This window comes from Mus caroli, chromosome 1 (genome assembly GCF_900094665.2).
Source record: "Mus caroli chromosome 1, CAROLI_EIJ_v1.1, whole genome shotgun sequence".
Taxonomy (NCBI): domain Eukaryota; kingdom Metazoa; phylum Chordata; class Mammalia; order Rodentia; family Muridae; genus Mus; species Mus caroli.
In genome coordinates this window covers 166,055,144-166,073,135 of record NC_034570.1, presented here as the reverse complement: position 1 = coordinate 166,073,135, position 17,992 = coordinate 166,055,144, and the positions used below count along the sequence as shown (strand labels likewise).

Below are 17,992 nucleotides of genomic sequence, written 5' to 3'. Positions count from 1 at the left end.
GTCAGGCAACCCTGCGAGCTCCTGCTACCCAGGCACTGATCCGGCCGGATGAGGCCTGTGGCCCTACTCTAGAATAAATTTCTTACTATATGTGTATATGTCTGTAAATTATATTTTAGAAAATTCATCAGCCACATACAACAGGAAGAGGGTCCTAGAATCAAATAAGATTGAAGTAGGTTACTCTCAAAGGAGCAAGAACTGCACTGGAAGCAAAAATCCCCTCTTGAGACAGATTTCAAGGACTTGAAACAAATCCCGCCTCAGCTTTGACAAAACACAAAGTATCTTTGTTGTAATCTGATCAAGAAACCAAATGGGGGGTTGAAATAGCATGTAGTTAACAATATACCAAGACCTACCAACACAAATGAAAAACACTTCAAATGTTTTTAATGTTGAAATGCCTACAGCTCACCTCTAACATCTTGGGCTTTGTATTTTCACAGAACTCTCCCAAACTCTTTTGCCCTAAAAACAGAAGCTTTGACATCGATGCCATCTACAGCGTGATTGACGATGCCAAACAGTACGTGTACATTGCGGTCACCGACTACCTGCCTATCTCCAGCACGAGCAGCAAAAGGTCAGGGACTTTCCGACCTGTACCGTGTGGTCCTCCGGCCTCTGGGCTCTGAGATGCTGTCAGGCTGTATCAGGAAGAGCACACTCTCTTCCAGTGCGCCTCGTGTGCATCTGCAGTTTTCCCATCATGCCTTTCTTCCCCTAGCGGGTCCAATTTAAATACTCAGAGTCTCACGCTACAGGAGTGCGTCACTAGGTTATCCCACAATCACAGGAACAGTCTCAGAAAAAAGGTTTGGGTAATTAATAGAAAATCGTATCCTTCTGTGCTCTCAATGCGAAGGTGAAGGGGGTTTAAAACACATGCTTTCAGAGAGCGGGCCCTTCTGAATGAGAAGGCTATCTTTACAGTGGGTAGCTTCTCAGTTCCTGTTTGATCACACAGTAACTTGGAAATGATTCAGGGACAGAAGATACTACACAGCTCCAGGCACAATAATCACACATAATGCGGAACCACGCCCAGGCATTCCCGCTCTTGCTTGCTGTAAAGGCAGATCTTTGGGTGCTTGTCAGTGTATTCAACAATTAAGTTTAACCAGGAAATGCTTTCCAAAATGCATGTTTTCGAAATGAAGACCTTCATCATCCTGAAAATTATAATTTCAAAATAGCCATTTAGTTAGCTTAAATGATTAGGTGTGCCAAATATTACCTGAATACTTTTTCATCTTGCCAATCCCACATGTGCATAATATGTACCATCTTTATGCAAATGGTTGCAAGACTGCAAAAAGCCTGCCAGAAAAAAACATCACTTTATGACAGCAGGAAAGCATTTTGAGCTGTAAGAGCACATTATTAAGACAGAGCTACTTTAAAATATTATCTGCCTTTTGAATGTTCATGGATTTTCCCACACACTTTCCCATTGTCCTCCTTTTTATGCCCCTCTCGTTTCTTGTTTATTTGGCACTAGCCTAAATTTTCGATGTCTGCTTCCTTCTGGAAACATAACTAACACATGGTGCCTGGTTGTCCTGTGGCCAAGGAGGACGGGGGGCAAGTTTATGGAGTTCTAGGATGATGATGGCCAAGACTAAAACTTTGTCCCATGGCCTCCCATGGGCAAACCAGGTCTTCCATAGGGTGGGAGGTTGTTGGTGGGTGATGATACACACTTGTAACCACAGACCTTGGGAGGCTGAGACAGGAGGTTCATGAGTTCAAGATAGTTTAAAGCCAGGCTAGGCTACAGGGTGAAAACTTGTCTCAAAGAGACTAAAATCTTACAATTAGGGGAATATGTAAAGAATGTTAAAAAGCCAGAGAAACTGAAATGTTTCAGAGCCAAACTGAAATCTCCTCTTAATTATTTATCATTCCTGCTGTTATTTAAATACTTCTGGTACTGTGTGTGGAGATACTATGATGCAACTCACTGTTTTGTGTGGTAACCTTAAGAAAATAATTTTAAGCCGGGCGTGGTGGCGCACGCCTTTAATCCCAGCACTCGGGAGGCAGAGGCAGGCGGATTTCTGAGTTCGAGGCCAGCCTGGTCTACAAAGTGAGCTCCAGGACAGCCAGAGCTATTAAGAGAAACCCTGTCTCGAAAAACCAAAAAAAAAAAAAAAAAGAAAATAATTTTTAAAAAGAAACATTTATTCACCTCAAATATAGTAAGACTTAACAAACCAAAGAAAGCTTCCACTAAACCCAGCTCAGCAAATAAATAAGCTTACTGGGGCTACCTACACAGATGTGGATGGAAACAAAATAAAATATCAAACTTATACTCCGCTTTCTAAACAAAAGAGAAATGCGGAGATTAGACTCAGATTATAATTACATTCTTCTCAATCGTATGAATGCATTTTATTCAGAAATCAATCGGGCCTTGTGTTTATATAACCCTAAAAAAAGGGATGTTCAAAGGCGAATTCAGTGTGTTTGTAGAACTAATTAATATCTTTGACTTAAAATTTAGTTTCTTCAATGCCGAATACCTAAATGAAAGGTGGTAAGTCATGAACTCTTGAGTCAGAAATGATCTAAACATACATTGTCTGTTGGAAAGGGTGTTAGAAGTTCTGCCTTTCAGGGTAACAGAGAGTCTCATAGTGAAGTAATAAATCCTGCAAAGGGGGAAAAAAAAAGCAGAAGCAGACAGAGAGCCCTTGCCTAACTTTTGCAAGGTTCTGAGTTTATCCCCAGTATCACAAACCAACAATGATGGTCAAAAATAAGAAATAAAAGCAAGTCACGACAGCAGATATGCATGAAGATGCCATAATGAAACCTGTTACCTTGGATGCTTAACTAAAATGTTATTTTTTTTAATTATATTAAAAAATAAAATAAAAGCCAGACTTTGGATGCAAACTCCGCAGCCAACCCCACAACAACCAGAGGCAGCTCCACCCCAGGGCCTCCAACATGCCCAGGATCAGAGGTGAGGAGGACACAACATCTGTCCCCAACACCGGGAGTAACTGGTACTGGTGGGACTCAGGCATGCAAGAACTCCACCAGACCAATGGCACAAGTTCCTTCCAGTCAGTCTGGGCCAGAGCCCTGAGCAGACCTTGGGCACAAACTCTGGAGCCAGCCCCACAACACCCAGAGACAGCTCCACTTCCAGGCACCCTAACATGCCCAGGATCAGAGGATCACAGGATCCCAGGAGTTTGGTCACACCAGGATCTCAGGATCCCAGAGGCAGTTTGACTCCCAGGAGCTCGGGCATACGCAGGATCTCAGGATCCCAGAATCCCAGAATCACAGGATCACAGAGACAGCTTAACTTGGAGGAGTTCTGACACATCCAGGATCACAGGAAGGACAGGCTCCAGCCAGACATAGCCAGGCCAGGTAGCACTAGAGATAACCAGATGGCAGGAGGCAAGGGTAAGAACATAAGCAACGGAAACCAAGGTTATGTGGCATCATCAGAACCCAATTCTCCCACCATATAGCAAGTCCTGGTTACCCCAACACACCAGAAAAGTAAGATTTGGATTTAAAATCACTTCTCATGATGACGATAGAGGACATTAAGAAGGACATAAATAACTCCCTTAAAGAAATACAGGAGAACACAGATACAAGCCCTTAAAGAAGAAACACAAAAATCCCTTAAAGAGTTACAGGAAAACACAATCAAACAGGCAAAGGAAAGGAACAGAACCATTCAGGATCTAAAAATGGAACTAGAAACAATAAAGGGAGACAACCCTGGAGTTAGAAAACCTAGGAAAGAGATCAGAAGTCACAGATGTAAAAGCATTACCAACAGAATACAAAAGATAGAAGAGGGAATCTCAGGTGCAGAAGATACCATAGAAAACATTGACACAACAGTGAAAGAAAACGTAAAAAAAAACAAAAGGCTCCTAACCCAAAACATCCAGTAAACCCAAAACATAATAAGAAGTCCAAACCTAAGGATAATAGCCATAAAAGAGAGTGAAGATTACCAATTTATAGGGTCAGTAAATATCTTCAACTAAATTATAGAAGAAAACTTCCCAAACCTAAAGAAAGAGATACCCATGAACATACAAGAAGCATACAGAACTCTAAATAGATGCGACCAGAAAATAAATTCCATCTGTCACATAATAATCAAAACACCAAATGCACCAAACAAAGAAAGAATTTTAAAAGCAATAAGGGAAAAAGGTCAGGTAACATATAAAGGCAGACCTATCAGAATTACACCAGATCTCAGCAGAGACTATGAAAGCTAGAAGATCCTGGGCAGATGTCATACAGACCCTAAGAGAACACAAATGTCAACCCAGGCTACTATATCCAGCAAAACTCTCAATCACCATAGACAGAGAAAAAAAGATATTCCATGACAAAACCAAATTTACACAATATCTTTCCACAAATCCAGCCCTACAAAGAATAATAGATGGAAAACACCAACACAAGGAGTGAAACTACACTCTAGAAAAAGCAAGAAAGTAATCTTTCAACAAACCCACATAAACAGAATTCCACCTCTAACAAGACAATTAACAGGAAGTAACAATCACTTTTCCTTAATATGAAAATTAATATCACCAACATATCATAATCAATTGAAATTCAAAAATATGAGAAATTAGAAATTTGTCAGTTGTCATCTCGTGGTCTCTCTAATTTGGTAATGGGAGAAATAGGTCCAATATTGTCCAATCCATACACACTTTCTGCTTGTTTGTACAAGACAGGCTCTTGCTGTATGCCACATAATAGTCTTGAAATCATTCTTCTCCTTCCTTAGCCTCTGTATTAGTAGGATTGTTTATTTGATGTTTTTATATTCTACTATGGTTTTTCAGAACAGCTTACATATTTCAAAATTATTCATACAGCCAAATTAAATGTAGACAATTAATTTGGGAGGTAGCTTGTAAGAGAACAGCAAAGAGTGAAGCTGAAGGCTTTGCTTGATAATTATAATTATTATATCAATTTTGAAGAAGAGGACTCTATAAGTTACTCTTTTTCTGAGATGAATGCTTTTCAAATTCATCATAGCCAATGAAAAGTCTGTGCCACCCTCCAAGCAGAACTATTGTTTATTGAAACAGTTGATGAATGACTTCGTGGATAGACCATCTTAATACACACACCACTTCTTAAATGAATGTAAACTGTCCCCTGTGGGCTGAGAATGATGACAATCACTCAAGTCAAATAGCTTTGACCGTAGCAGGAAATCTGTATCCAAAAATCGTGCCTACAATTCATTCCTTGGCACAGCAGAACTGTCAACTCTTAGCTTAGCTACTATGGAGGTAAAATCCTTTGGTGATGTGAGGGACATTGAAGTACAACCTTATTACAGTGAACTCCAATGTCCAAAAACTGTTCTTATTTTGTGTTTGTACCACATTAAGCGCCAAGATTTTAAGCTCTACTAAAAACAAAACAAACAAACAAAAAGACTTTATCTGTGTTCATTTAAAAAAAAAAACAAAAACAAAAACAAAAAACCTAGAGTGAGTTCCAGGGCATCCAGGGCTGCACAGAGAAACCCTGTCTTGAAAAGAAAACAAAACCAAAAACACCTGTGATGGTTCTTCTCGGTTGTCAGGCTGACTCTCTCTGGAATGAACTACAAATCCAGAAATGAGGGGCACACCTGTGATTTTCTGTTTGGTGGTGGTGTGGGTAGATCCACCTCTAGTCCAGACTTTAGGTAGGAAGGAACACCTCTGAGCCACATCTTGAGGCAGGAAGACACAGGCTTTTCTTTAATCTTTTTTTGTTTGTTAGTTTGTTTTGTTTTGTTTTTGTTTTTGTTTTTGGAGACAGGGTTTTCTCTGTGTAGTCCTGGCTGTCCTGGAACTCACTCTGTAGACCAGGCTGGCCTCGAACTCAGAAATCTGCCTGCCTCTGCCTCCCAAGTGTTGGGATTAAAGGCTGCCTCTGCCTCCCAAGTGCTGGGATTAAAGGCTGCCTCTGCCTCCCAAATGCTGGGATTAAAGGCGTGTGCCACCACACCCCGCGCTTTCCTTAAATCTTAAAGCGGGCAGACACACCTTTAACCTGTGCCACACCTTTTGCTGAAGCCTACATAAAAACACGGATGAAGGAAACTTGCACTTCGCCTTGCTCTTAAGTCCGTTTCTTCACAGGCATTGGAGCCTACTTTTTCCGGATTCTAGACCAGCTGAGACATCCAGCCTTGTGGAACTAAGCAACTACTAGATTCTTCGACTTTCTGGACACATTTAGTTACTCTCCAATTAGCTGGACTGCAGCCCTTTCCCGAGGTGCTTAGCTTCTAGAGACTCAGAAAGCGCCGAGAGAAGCAAGATGGCGGACGTGCTGTATCTTCACGAGGCAGGGGGCGAAGATTTTGCCATGGATGAGGATGGGGACGAAAGCATCCGCAAACTAAAAGAAAAAGCGAAGAAACGGAAGGGCCGCGGCTTTGGCTCCCAAGAGGGGTCCCGAGCTCGGATGCAGGAGGATTACGATAGTGTGAAGCAGGACGGCGATGAACCTGGACCACAGCGCTCTGTTGAAGGTTGGATTCTCTTTGTCACTGGAGTCCACGAAGAAGCCACTGAAGAAGATATCCATGACAAATTCGCTGAATATGGGGAAATAAAAAATATCCACCTTAATTTGGACAGGCGCACGGGATACTTGAAGGGGTATATTCTAGTTGAATATGAAACATACAAAGAGGCTCAGGCTGCCATGGAAGGACTAAATGGTCAAGATTTGATGGGACAGCCAATCAGTGTTGACTGGTGTTTTGTTCGTGGACCACCAAAGGGCAAAAGGAGAAGAGGCCGAAGACGAAGCAGGAGTCCAGACCGGAGACGCCGTTGATAAATCCTCTGTTGACTGGGTGGTCTCTCTACAAGTCCATTTGGTTATGCTGCCTTGGATAAACAGGGCTAGGGTGGACCTTGTGTTTATATTTAATTTCTTACCCTATCTACTTGGCATTGCTTTTGAGTTTTAGAAAAAAATAAATGTTCCATTTTGTTTTCTAAAAAAGAAAAAAAACTAATAGTGATATATTATTTTAAAATATCATACAGTTAGTATACTTGGAGTTATTTAAAATGTATATTGAGAAAAACGTATGTATTTTCAGTATTGCTGTAGATAAACATCTACATAAGACTGTTCAATTGATTTTTGTTTTATATCAAACAACTTTTGTACTACTCATTTTTATTGTTACAATATTTTATAAATTTTAAAGAATATGATAAAAAAACAAAAGGTATTGCAGGTTTAGAAGGGAGGCTCTCCAGGAGGAGTTGGGGTACAAAAGGGAAAGAAGAATGTGATGTAAGTCTATTTACTCAAAATATGTTTTTAAATGTTAACAAATTCAGATGAATTGAAATTACGTATCTTTTATCATCATAATGCAATAAAACTTAAATCAAAGGAAAAAAGAAAGTAGAATAATAAAATAAAAATAAAAATATAGATAAAAATTTAAAAAGCAGAAAGGCTGATTTCAGCTGTTCCTGATAAACAGACAAGCACGCTTTCTTTAAATGATTCACTGCCTGGGTCCCAGCTTTGAGCTGTCTCTGGTTTGTCTCCTCAGTCATGTGACATGCATCTTTCAGAAGGAGATAGGTAAATGTGTGAAGGACCAGTAAAAATGTTATCTGATTTACCTTTAAGCTTCAGTAACCCTCTCCTTCTGCAGTCAACCAGAGTCTGAAAATATCAAATGGAAAGTTGCAGAAATAAAGCAATTTGTGGAGGGGGATGAATGCAATCAAAATATATTGTATGAAAGTCCCAAGAAGTCATAAAACACTGCTTTAAAAAAGAATTTATGAGTTTTAAATAGATTTTATCATAGTATATTATATTGCTAAAATTGTATTAGTCGTTATTGCCAATTCCTTTTTTGCTGAGTCTGCACACTGAAGAGCAGTTTTCCGAGCCTCCACTTGAGTGGAAGTGAGGGGGTGGTGAGGCGGGTGCTCTGAATACGGGGAAACTACTATGCTAACTGCTTTCCTTCATATGAATTTAACAAATGTCTGTTGACATGTGTGCATTTATGATTAAAGCATGAACATATGTGGTCCCTGAAATGCCATCTGAAGGGGACAGAGGGGCACAAGGGAGATTATTAGAACACAGATATGTGTATGGGACTGAAGGTGTGTTCAGAGAACAGGACCCTGAAAAGCACCCACAATGCCATGACAAATTTAGAGGGATTTTTCCTGATGAAAGGGACAGTATAAGCAAGCATTAAGATGAAGAAAAAGAGCTGCCAGGTTCAGTGCTGGATTGCAAAGCCTAAAAAGTAAGGCCCTGGAAAACCACACTGGAGAGAAGGCAGGGATGGGAGTAAAGGGGGCGGCTTGCTAGAGTCTCGTGATTTGGGAGAGGCTCTGGTGTTCTAATAAAAGGAGTAATAGGACCATGCTTGCTTTTAGACAGTCATGTGGGTGGTCACAGGGATAAGAGTCGAGGCACAGGAACCATTGTAGAACACAAGGCTGAGGTGCCTGTTCCCAATAGTCCCTGGAAACCGACAGAAAGAATGTTAGCACCACCCAAGATTTAATTAAGTCATACAGGGATCAAGAGGAAGGTGGGGGGACAAGTGCCCGATAGGTGGGCATAACTGGAATGGAGTTGTCCAGGCAAGAGAGACAAGGAGCTGGGGCCTGGAGATCATAAATCTGCACCCTGCAGGACTAAAGGACAAAGTGCATGTGAGAAGAGAGGGAACTTCCAGGGCAGGGGGTTGGATACAAACAGCAGCCCACCGGAAGATGCTGTGGTTAGAACACTGACAGGCCACGGTGCACAATAACATGGCCTGAGTCCAAACAGTGACTATGCCTGGAATCAAGGCAATATTTGAATCCCTACAAAGAGGTGAGAGAAGACAGCCTGATTTGAGGCCCATCAAATGCCCTGATTTGTCTTAACATGACACTTGTGAACTGACTTGATGGGAAATAGAGAGAGCAGAAGAGTATACACACACCTTAAGCCAAGGAGCCAAATGGTAATAGAAACACACATCAAGAGCTGAGAAGCCATGCCTTCTGTAAGAGTTAGAGTGGGAAAAGGCTTAGGTGACAGAGGAAACTGATGGAGGATGCCAGCGCCCCACCCAGAGGAGGGGAGCTGTGGAAGGCAGGGTTGGGAAGATGGTGCTAAGGACAATCTGCAACATGGGACAGCTCAGGTAACTAAACAGAAGTCCATTGGAGACGGGATGGTATTACCAAAGAGGCCCCATGACATGGGTATGGCATGACATGCAGTACAAGGTATGCAAGGCTCTTCGCTAGAATTCCGCTCAAAAGTAAATGCTTACACCACAATGAGGCCTGAATAGCGCTGAAGGTCTAGTGAAGGCAACCCAGAGTGGTGAATACTAGATCTGTATAGCTTCATCCTGTGGACCGGAGACCTTCTATAAGGCAGTAAGAGGTCCCAGAAAAGCTTCCTCTCTTAGTGTCTAACTCCAAAGGCCTGTATCATCATCAATCTATCCCACAAAATGGTTGCCACAATGCAGAATGAAATAATACGCAAAGCAATAACAAAACATTCCATATCCTTGTAAAATTTCTTTCACAGATAGTTTTCTCCATTTGTTCTTCTGCAGGACCTACTGGCCAGATTTAGATGGGAAGATAAGAGAAGCATTAGTTTTACGAAGCGTTAAAGTCCGGCTGCTCATAAGCTTCTGGAAGGAGACTGACCCCCTCACGTTCAACTTCATCTCGTCTCTTAAAGCTATTTGCACTGAAATAGCCAACTGCAGTTTGAAAGTTGTAAGTGTTATGGTGACCGTGTGATTCAATAAAAAAGGCTTATTCCCTTTGCATGAAAGTTGTTGATGCACTCACGCACATACATCCACACACGCACATACATGTATGCACATGCACACACACACATATACACAGGAGGGGGGCCATGTAGAGGCCAGAAGTCAACATCATGTCTCTTCCTCAGTAACTCTCCACCTTATTGTTTTAAGGCAGGGTCTCTCCGTGAACCTGAAGCTCGCTGATTTGGCTTGAGTAGCTAGTCACCAAGCAAACTCCTGGGGCTTCATGGCTCTATCTACCCCCAGGACTAATGTTATTGACAGCTGCTTGCCAAGCTCTATGTGGATGCTAGGAATTCAAACTCAGATTTTCATGCATGCAATGCAAACAGTTTACCATCCTAGCCACCTCCTCAGCCTCCTCAGCCCCTTCCAGTGCACACTTCATCTGAACTGCTTCATTTCCCTACTGACCTTATTTGTAACATGGACAAAGAGTTGAATCACCCATCAATACGCACTGACCCCTGCCCGCTGTCACACTAGTCCAATCTCTTGTGTCGCATGCTAATCCACCTCGGAATGCCTGCAGGAAAGCAAGGTGGGAAACTGCTGGTTCCCTGTTTCTGTGACTTTTTGTCGCTACCTGACAAGAAACAATTTAAAGGAGGAACAATTGATCTGAGTCCACAGTTCCGTGGTGACTAGGATTCGTGCCATGGTCTAGCATGAATTGATAATTTAACTTGTTCCATCCTGCTCTGTCATGAAGTACAGATATGGGACTGTTTCTAGGGATAAGGTGTAACCCATAAATTCCACTCCTGCCCACAAACCTACCTCAGATAGGCCCTCCTCCTAAAGCTTCCCCATCCCCCCAAAATAATACCACCCACTAAAGACTAAGTGTTCAAACACATGAGCCCATGGGAGACGTTTCACATTCAAACCATAGAACACATGAAATGTGTGACCTTAACTCTCAGATTCTTCTCTGAGTTTTCTTGCCTCCTCCCCTCAGGACCTTTGTATGTGCTCTCTTCTCCTACAATACCCTCTTCCACCTTCATCTGACTGGTGACTATTAATCGCTTAGGCCTTAGTTTTCAAACCAAGTCTCCTATGAAGTATCCTTCTTGAGTCAGCTTCCAGCAAGTCTCTGAGCCTCCATATCCAAGAGACAGAGGAGAGTAGTGGAAGACTTGGGTTTAGGCCTAGAGGTGGTTTGTATCTTCTCAGCTTTGCTCCATTACAGACATCACTCACAGGCTGATACCAAAGGGCAAGGGAGGCTTAGGAGCTGTGCCCACCCAGACAAAGAACTAGGCTTGAGGGTTATCCTGGTAAGACAGTCTCAGCACCAGCTATATGTTTCCCTTCTTCCCACAGAGAACCCTAGAGTTTCCATTCCCGCCTCTGTACAACTCTATACTTAAGTGTTTAATTTTTAAAACTGAAGCAGACACTCCCCTCATGTCAATGAGTTCATAAATCATTGTAAGCGTTGGAAATATGAAAACAAGTCAGTGATTACCACCAATTATCTGTCTTGTAGGTCAGATTTAAAAGCATGTACGACATGGCCATAGTATGGACGCTAACTGGAATGTGAAGCCAAATACTGGGGATGGAAGCAGAGGTTAATAATAGGGAGCCAAGCAAGGCCTGAAATACCAGCTCAGCTGTGTTTGATACCTCTTCATAGAGAAGAGAATGCTGGAGTCAATTCAGCTTGGGGACAGCATCCTCCAGAAAACTAAAGTGGCATTCAGGACTCCAGGGAAGTCAGATGAGCAGTGACTAGGTGTCTAGTCACTATCTCTACCTAATGCCTGCCATGAGGCTAGTAGTGTTCAAAATATGTGCTAAACTGGTAGATTCACAAATGAAGGCAGTGAAAGAAAGGGACTGGGAAAGGCAGTGATAGGAGAGGCTCTATCATCAGTGAGGAGAGAAGAGAGAGCCTAGAGCAAGGTCCAGGTCTTTTCTCCCCAGTGAGTCTCACTGTGGTTGTCTGCAGAAACATGGGTGGCAACTTGTTTACAGGAGTATATGCCCCTAAAGGAAATGTCTCTCCCATCCCCCATCAGCCACAAACTGCTTGTAAATCATCAGGGAAGAGTGGAACCATGCGGTCCCATTCCCATTCCCCCACACCCCTACCCACACCTCACTTCCAAAACAGAGTGCTGACAGACCCAGTTTTATGGAAATTTTTGTGCACATTATCACAACTTTTTCTTTTTCAATTTCAAGGATTTAACAGCCATGTCATTGCCAAAAAAAAGTAAGGATTTTTTCCACCTCTCCCTGCTCCTTCTCCCAGCTCTTACATTCTTACATACTTTCTGATGGTCCCGGTGCCTTGAAGTATAGATTCTATCTATCTACTGGGCATGTAATAGTCATTTCTCCTCAACACTTTGGTCAGTCATGTGCCTCTGTATTAACTACTGAACACTGTAGAAAAAAAGGCTTAGCAGACCAAAGCTGATTGCTACACTAATCTGAGTGCATAGACATAGCTATTTAGAAGGCAACTTGACAGACACATTATGCTCATTAATCAAAACAAAGGCAATAGCTTTCCTAATACAGTATGTGCCTCCCAAGACATGGGCCTTTGTCTGGGTTTATAGTACCAGATATGGATTCCCTCCTGTGGATCAAGCATTGCCCAGAGTTTTCTTAATTGTCCTCTATGATCTGGTATCCCCAGTGTGCATCACACATCCTGGAGGTCAGTGAGGGAAATCAGAGGATCTGCTGTCAAGTTTATGAGATTTCCAGGAGCTTGTGCATACAGCCCCATACATTCATTCCCATGGTTACTCTTGATCGCCCTTCAGGGGTCTTCCCCACCATGCTGCTTTCTGAACCACAGTGTGCTTGAATCTAAGGCCCTTGCATTTGAAATCCTACAAGGAAAAGAAAAATCCATGATAGTAGCCCCTGCAAAATTCCATCAGCTTCACCATTTGGACACAGATGGTCATGAATCTTGAAACCATACATTAATAGCTCGCTGCTGGCCACTTTATGAAACAGAGGCCATGTATTTTTAAATGTCAAGACAAGCCTGGGTGTAAAGGCAGCTTGTGGTCCTGTCATCTAGGACACAGATGGCTGGTGAGCACTTAAGAGAAAAGTAGGGTATAGAACTTTGGAGACAGTATGTCTTCAGGAGGCACAGAGCCCTGGCAAGACAGATAGGTGACCTGGGAGCGAGCGGGATGCTCTGTCTCTGGAAAGTAGATGCTTACATCACCTACGCAGATGTAGCTCAGTACCACTGAGGAAAACAGAAAGGCTGCTGCTTGGCAGATTGTCACAGTTCAGGGCTACAGAGAGGGCTCAGCAAATAATAGCATGTTCTGCTCTTGCAAAGAACCAGAGTTCAGTTCCCAACATCCACACAAGGCAATTCAGGTGACTTACAACCATCTAAACCTCCATCTGGGGAGAATTAGACACCTCTGGCCTCTGTGGACACTGTACTTATATATGCACATATCCACACTTCAACATACATACATACATACACTTAATTTTTTAAAAATGTAATCCAAAATAATATTTATCATGGCTGACTTGAATTAATTTAGTTAATAAATTACCCAATTCTTTTTGGTCATTTTGCTTATCTTCCAATGCATTAACGCCTCTAATAATGTCAGAGACTCTCCTCATCTGGTTTCTACTACCTCATCAGTCTCCCAGATAAAGCTCAGAATAGAGTATTGGGTAACATTTGGAACATTAGTGATCACCAGGTTACCCTTCCCTCAGCATAAAACAACTCTCATTGTCTCTCTGAACCAAATAGGGGCGGGCCAACCTTGGATATTACACAAAATCATCCATGAAGACCCATCTCCCATGGATGCTCTCTGCCGCTTCTTCCCTCCTAGCCTGCAGAGGCTAGGGCTGAAAGGGATTCTAGAACCCAAGTTTTCCACTGCAGTGGAGACCTGAGATCCTTGTCTCCAATGTGTATCTCCTCCTCTCAGCTCAGCCTTCACAGTCCCATGGGCTCATTCACAATGGACACTTAATCCAACACTGACCGAATTGCTAAGGCCTTTCCTCTCTATAGATCATTTCCCATATTCCTCCAGTTGGGCCTTGGGTGAATTAGACTGCTAATTATCATCATCTTCATCGTCAACATCATCATCATCTTTGTCATCTGCAGTCACACTGACATTAGAATTACATAGTTTGTAATTTGTGAATTTTTTATTTATTTATTTATTTATTTACTTATTTATTTTTTAGTTGCCCATTCAAAAAAAGTCCTGTAGGCTTAGGTGTTCCAACTATTTGTTCTTGTAGCAAAATCTCTTTTGACCTTTGCAGATTCTCAGGTGAATCAGCTAGTCGTTGACATAATGTATGTAGTGGATAAGAATATTCACTCAGTTCGTTGTCATGCCTGGCACACAGCGCCTGGGAGCTGCTGCCAATGCCAGTGCGCCCTGCTGAATACGACTGTGAGAATTAAACAGCTTTCTATCCCTCACCCTGCTCAGAAAATGAATTTTGTGTTCATTTGTTAGCTTCACAGAGTTAATTATAGAGCTAGTTGAACATGCTAATTTTCTTTGTTGTTGCCCTATATGGATGAAGAGTAAAAATAGCTTCCTCTATAGGATGTAACGAGAGTGTCATTTTAGTAACTCAATATGAGGTCTATTGTTGATATTTGGATAATAGACTCCTTTGTGCTTGTGAACAAGACCGAAAACATTCTCAATTGACCTGCTTTGCTTTCTTACTTTTCTCTTGTCTTACAGAAATTTTTTGATCTGGAAAGAGAGAATGCTTGTGCAACGAAAGAACAAAAGAACCAGACCTTTCCCAAATTAAACCGCAACAAGTACATGGTGACAGACGGGGCTGCTTACATCGGTAGGTGTGGGGGTTGAGAAGCCCCTCCGGGGTCACAGTAGGACAGTAGGGGGAGCTGACACCTTGGAAGCTGTAGCCACTAAGGAGGTTGTGCAGGTAAGAAGCAGAAGACTGGAGCCAAGAGCTCTTCAGCCCCACAGACACTATCTCTACTCCACGGCTAGAGCTCATGGAAGACAGTTTTCCATCTATTCTCTGCAGACATTCTCTGCTGTTTGGCTCATTTTATAAGTGAGGAGGCAAAGGGCTCAGCCGAGGTGAGTTCCAGCATGGAACAAGCACAGTGCTCTTTCGCTCGTCTGCAGTGTTGTGCGACACCCTGTCTTGAGGTTCTGGGGAGTCATCACACTTTCTGGGCTGCAAAGGAATCCACACCATCTCCTTATGACACCTCTGCCACCATTGTGTGGATACCTAATGTGGAACAATTCCCTGAAGTTCAATTCACTGGCTTGTAAAATGGAGCTGGTGTCAGTTTTGACTTCATGGGGTGAAGTTTAAATGAGAGATAATATACACAAAGCACCTGGCCTGCTGACAATGCCCAGTTAATGCTAGCTATTACTATTAAGGCACTAAAGTTCCAGGTGCATACACCATTACATTGGTGGGATTATTCTAAGTCTTCACGGCGAGTGGGAGGCAAGGGTAACTCCTTCACTGGATTTATCACAGAGAGAGCTGACATTGCCTATAAAAAGAAGACGTTCAAACCTGAAGAATCAGGGTGATTATTACATCACAGAGGTGAAGCAGCAGCCTCCGCAGAAAAGAAAAACACATCTGTGGGATGCAGAAATGAATATGGAATCCATCTCAATTATTTCTCTAAGTTCCATGGTTGAATTAAAAAAAGAAATCTTTACTTCATAAAGGAGTAAAGAACTTAGTCCTAACACTGCTGCCAATGGAGAGAAGACTCTAATCCAGGTTTAGAAGTGAGGATATGGGTTGTGAAGAAAGAGGTAACTTGACCACACAGGTGTCCAGCCCAGGCCACAGGGTCACTGCAATCTCAGCCCCAAGATATCAGTCTCTATTTTTTCCTAAGTATGTCATTGCCTTCTTAAAAATAGAGCATTTAGGGTTTTGTTTGTTTGTTTGTTGTTTTTGTTTGTTTTTGATACTTTGGGCTGCAGAGGTGTCTAACGGGTCAGTAGCATTTACTGCTTGCTCTTCGGGAGTTCAGTTCTCAGCACTTTCTGTTGAGAGTTTCACAACCTCCTTTATCTCCAACTCCAGTGGATATGACATCCTCTTCTGGCCTCCATGGGTACTACACTCACATGCGCACACCCATACACAGACACAGATGTACACAATTAAAGATAAAATAAATTTTTTTAAAAGAAGATTTTTGCCAGGCATGTGGTGCACACTTTTTAAACTCAGCATTGAGATGGAGGAGGCAGATGGATCTCTGTGAGTTCAAAGCAAGTGTGGTCTACATAGTGAGTTCCAAAACAGCCAAGGTAATATAGAAAGACTGTCTCAAAAAAAAATTAAATATGTAATTGTGATTGTTTTACATTATAAGCACATTCAAAGGTGATTCAAAATGGGATTGTTTGAATTTCCTCATTTTTCTCAGTTTATGGAAAATAGAATGAAACTAGCTTTTGTTTGTTTGCTTGGTTAGGTTTTGATTTTTTTTTTTTAAAGACAGGGTTTCTCTGAGTAACAAGTCCTGGCTGTCCTCCCTTAAACTCACAAAGATAAACCTGACTTTAGTTTCCAAGTCCTGGGATTAGAGACATGCAACACTACTCCTGGGCTTTTGTTTTGGTTTGGTTTTTTGAGGCAGGGTTTCTTTGTGTTGTCCTCTCTGTCCTGGAACTTGCTCTGTAGGTCAGGCTGACCTCGAACTCACAAAGATGCACCTGTCTTTACTTCCCAAGGCATGCATCATCACACCAGAGCAAGCTCCTTTTTCTTTTTCCTTTTCTTTTTCCTTTTCTTTTTCTTTTTCCTTTTCTTTTTCTTTTTCCTTTTCTTTTTCCTTTTCTTTTTCTCTCTTTCTTTTTTCTTTTTCTTTTTCTTTTCTTTTCTTTTCTTTTCTTTTCTTTTTTTCTTTTTTAAGCAAGTGGCAAAGTGCAGAGAGATGGCTTAGCAGTTTAGAGCACTCAATGTTCTTGCAGAGAAGATCTGGGTTAAATTCCTAGAACCCATGAAGGGACTCACAATATCCACTAATTCCAGTTCTAGGGTATCCATTGTCCTTTTCTGACCTTTGAGGACACCAGGCACATAAATTGCACACATATGTACATGCAGGTGAAACATTCAAAAATATTAAATAAATAAGTAATAAACAACCATAAAAATTTGAAAGCAAGTGAAGAACCACCAAAATTGCTTATGAAAAATAGAAACTTCTAGATAAATTATCTAAAACTTTGGGATGAATCCAGGTGTACTTACTGGCTTAAGACCCCCAAATCAAGATATTTTATTATAGCATTCATTAAAAGTAAGGTGTCATGTGCACATTCAGTGACTCTTTAACCAAAGAAGAAAACAGAACTCAGCCGAGACCACATGGGCTGGCAGTAGATTGTAAACTAATGTTTATTGGTCTTGAAATGACTCACCTGATATACAAACATTTCTTGGACAAATTAATTAAGTGTTTGGGGATCAGAGAAATCTATATTTGAATTATAGCACTGACACAAACTGGGAGACAGTAGCAATCCATGTAATCTCTTGTAAGCCTCAGTCTCTCTATCTGTGAAAGGGGGATAATAGCACCCACTCTTTGATGGTGTGGTGATTAAATGAGATAATATATGAATGGCTCCAAACATTGACTCTGGAGTCTTAGTAAACATAGGATAAGACATTATTAAATAACTTCATTTTATAGACAACAGTTTTAGTAGAACACTGATCTCTAGAAAGAAGCAGAGTTCTAATACAAAAACATTCAAAGCATGTCAAAAAGGAAATTAACTCATTGATAGTGTGGAACCAAGAAAAAAAAATCTCAGGACATGGGAGTATAACTCCCTTAAGTTTGTATGAGATGTGCCGAAGACTCTTCAGAGAGCATGATCTTTCTCATTTTATATTCTACACCAGTGTATCTGAGTTAAGCTTGGAAATTTTGTTTGGAAGGTGTCTGAGCAACTAGACAGCTAAGGAGGGGTGGGGAGGTTAACTGAAGGTGCTCAAAGATGCCTAAGGCTGCCTACCAAGAAGCTGAGCTCTCTGGCACCCTAAGACACACACACATACACACACACACACACACACACACACACACAC

General features: G+C 41.7%; 1 protein-coding gene and 1 pseudogene across 8 annotated transcripts in view; both read left to right on the top strand.

The window, feature by feature from the left end:
* Positions 1-17,992, top strand: part of Pld5 (phospholipase D family member 5) — a 323,819-nt gene that overhangs the window by 300,839 nt on the left and 4,988 nt on the right. For all 7 annotated transcript variants that reach the window (XM_021158929.2, XM_029483515.1, XM_021158940.2 and 4 more), the window contains 3 exons: positions 450-586; positions 9,647-9,815; positions 14,611-14,725. In XM_021158929.2, coding sequence (XP_021014588.1) covers positions 450-586; positions 9,647-9,815; positions 14,611-14,725 — 421 coding nt within the window. The remainder of the gene's footprint in view (positions 1-449; positions 587-9,646; positions 9,816-14,610; positions 14,726-17,992) is intronic.
* Positions 6,329-6,931, top strand: LOC110291694 (annotated as a pseudogene). The gene has a single exon (XR_002377595.2). The product of XR_002377595.2 is annotated as an RNA-binding protein 8A pseudogene (transcript).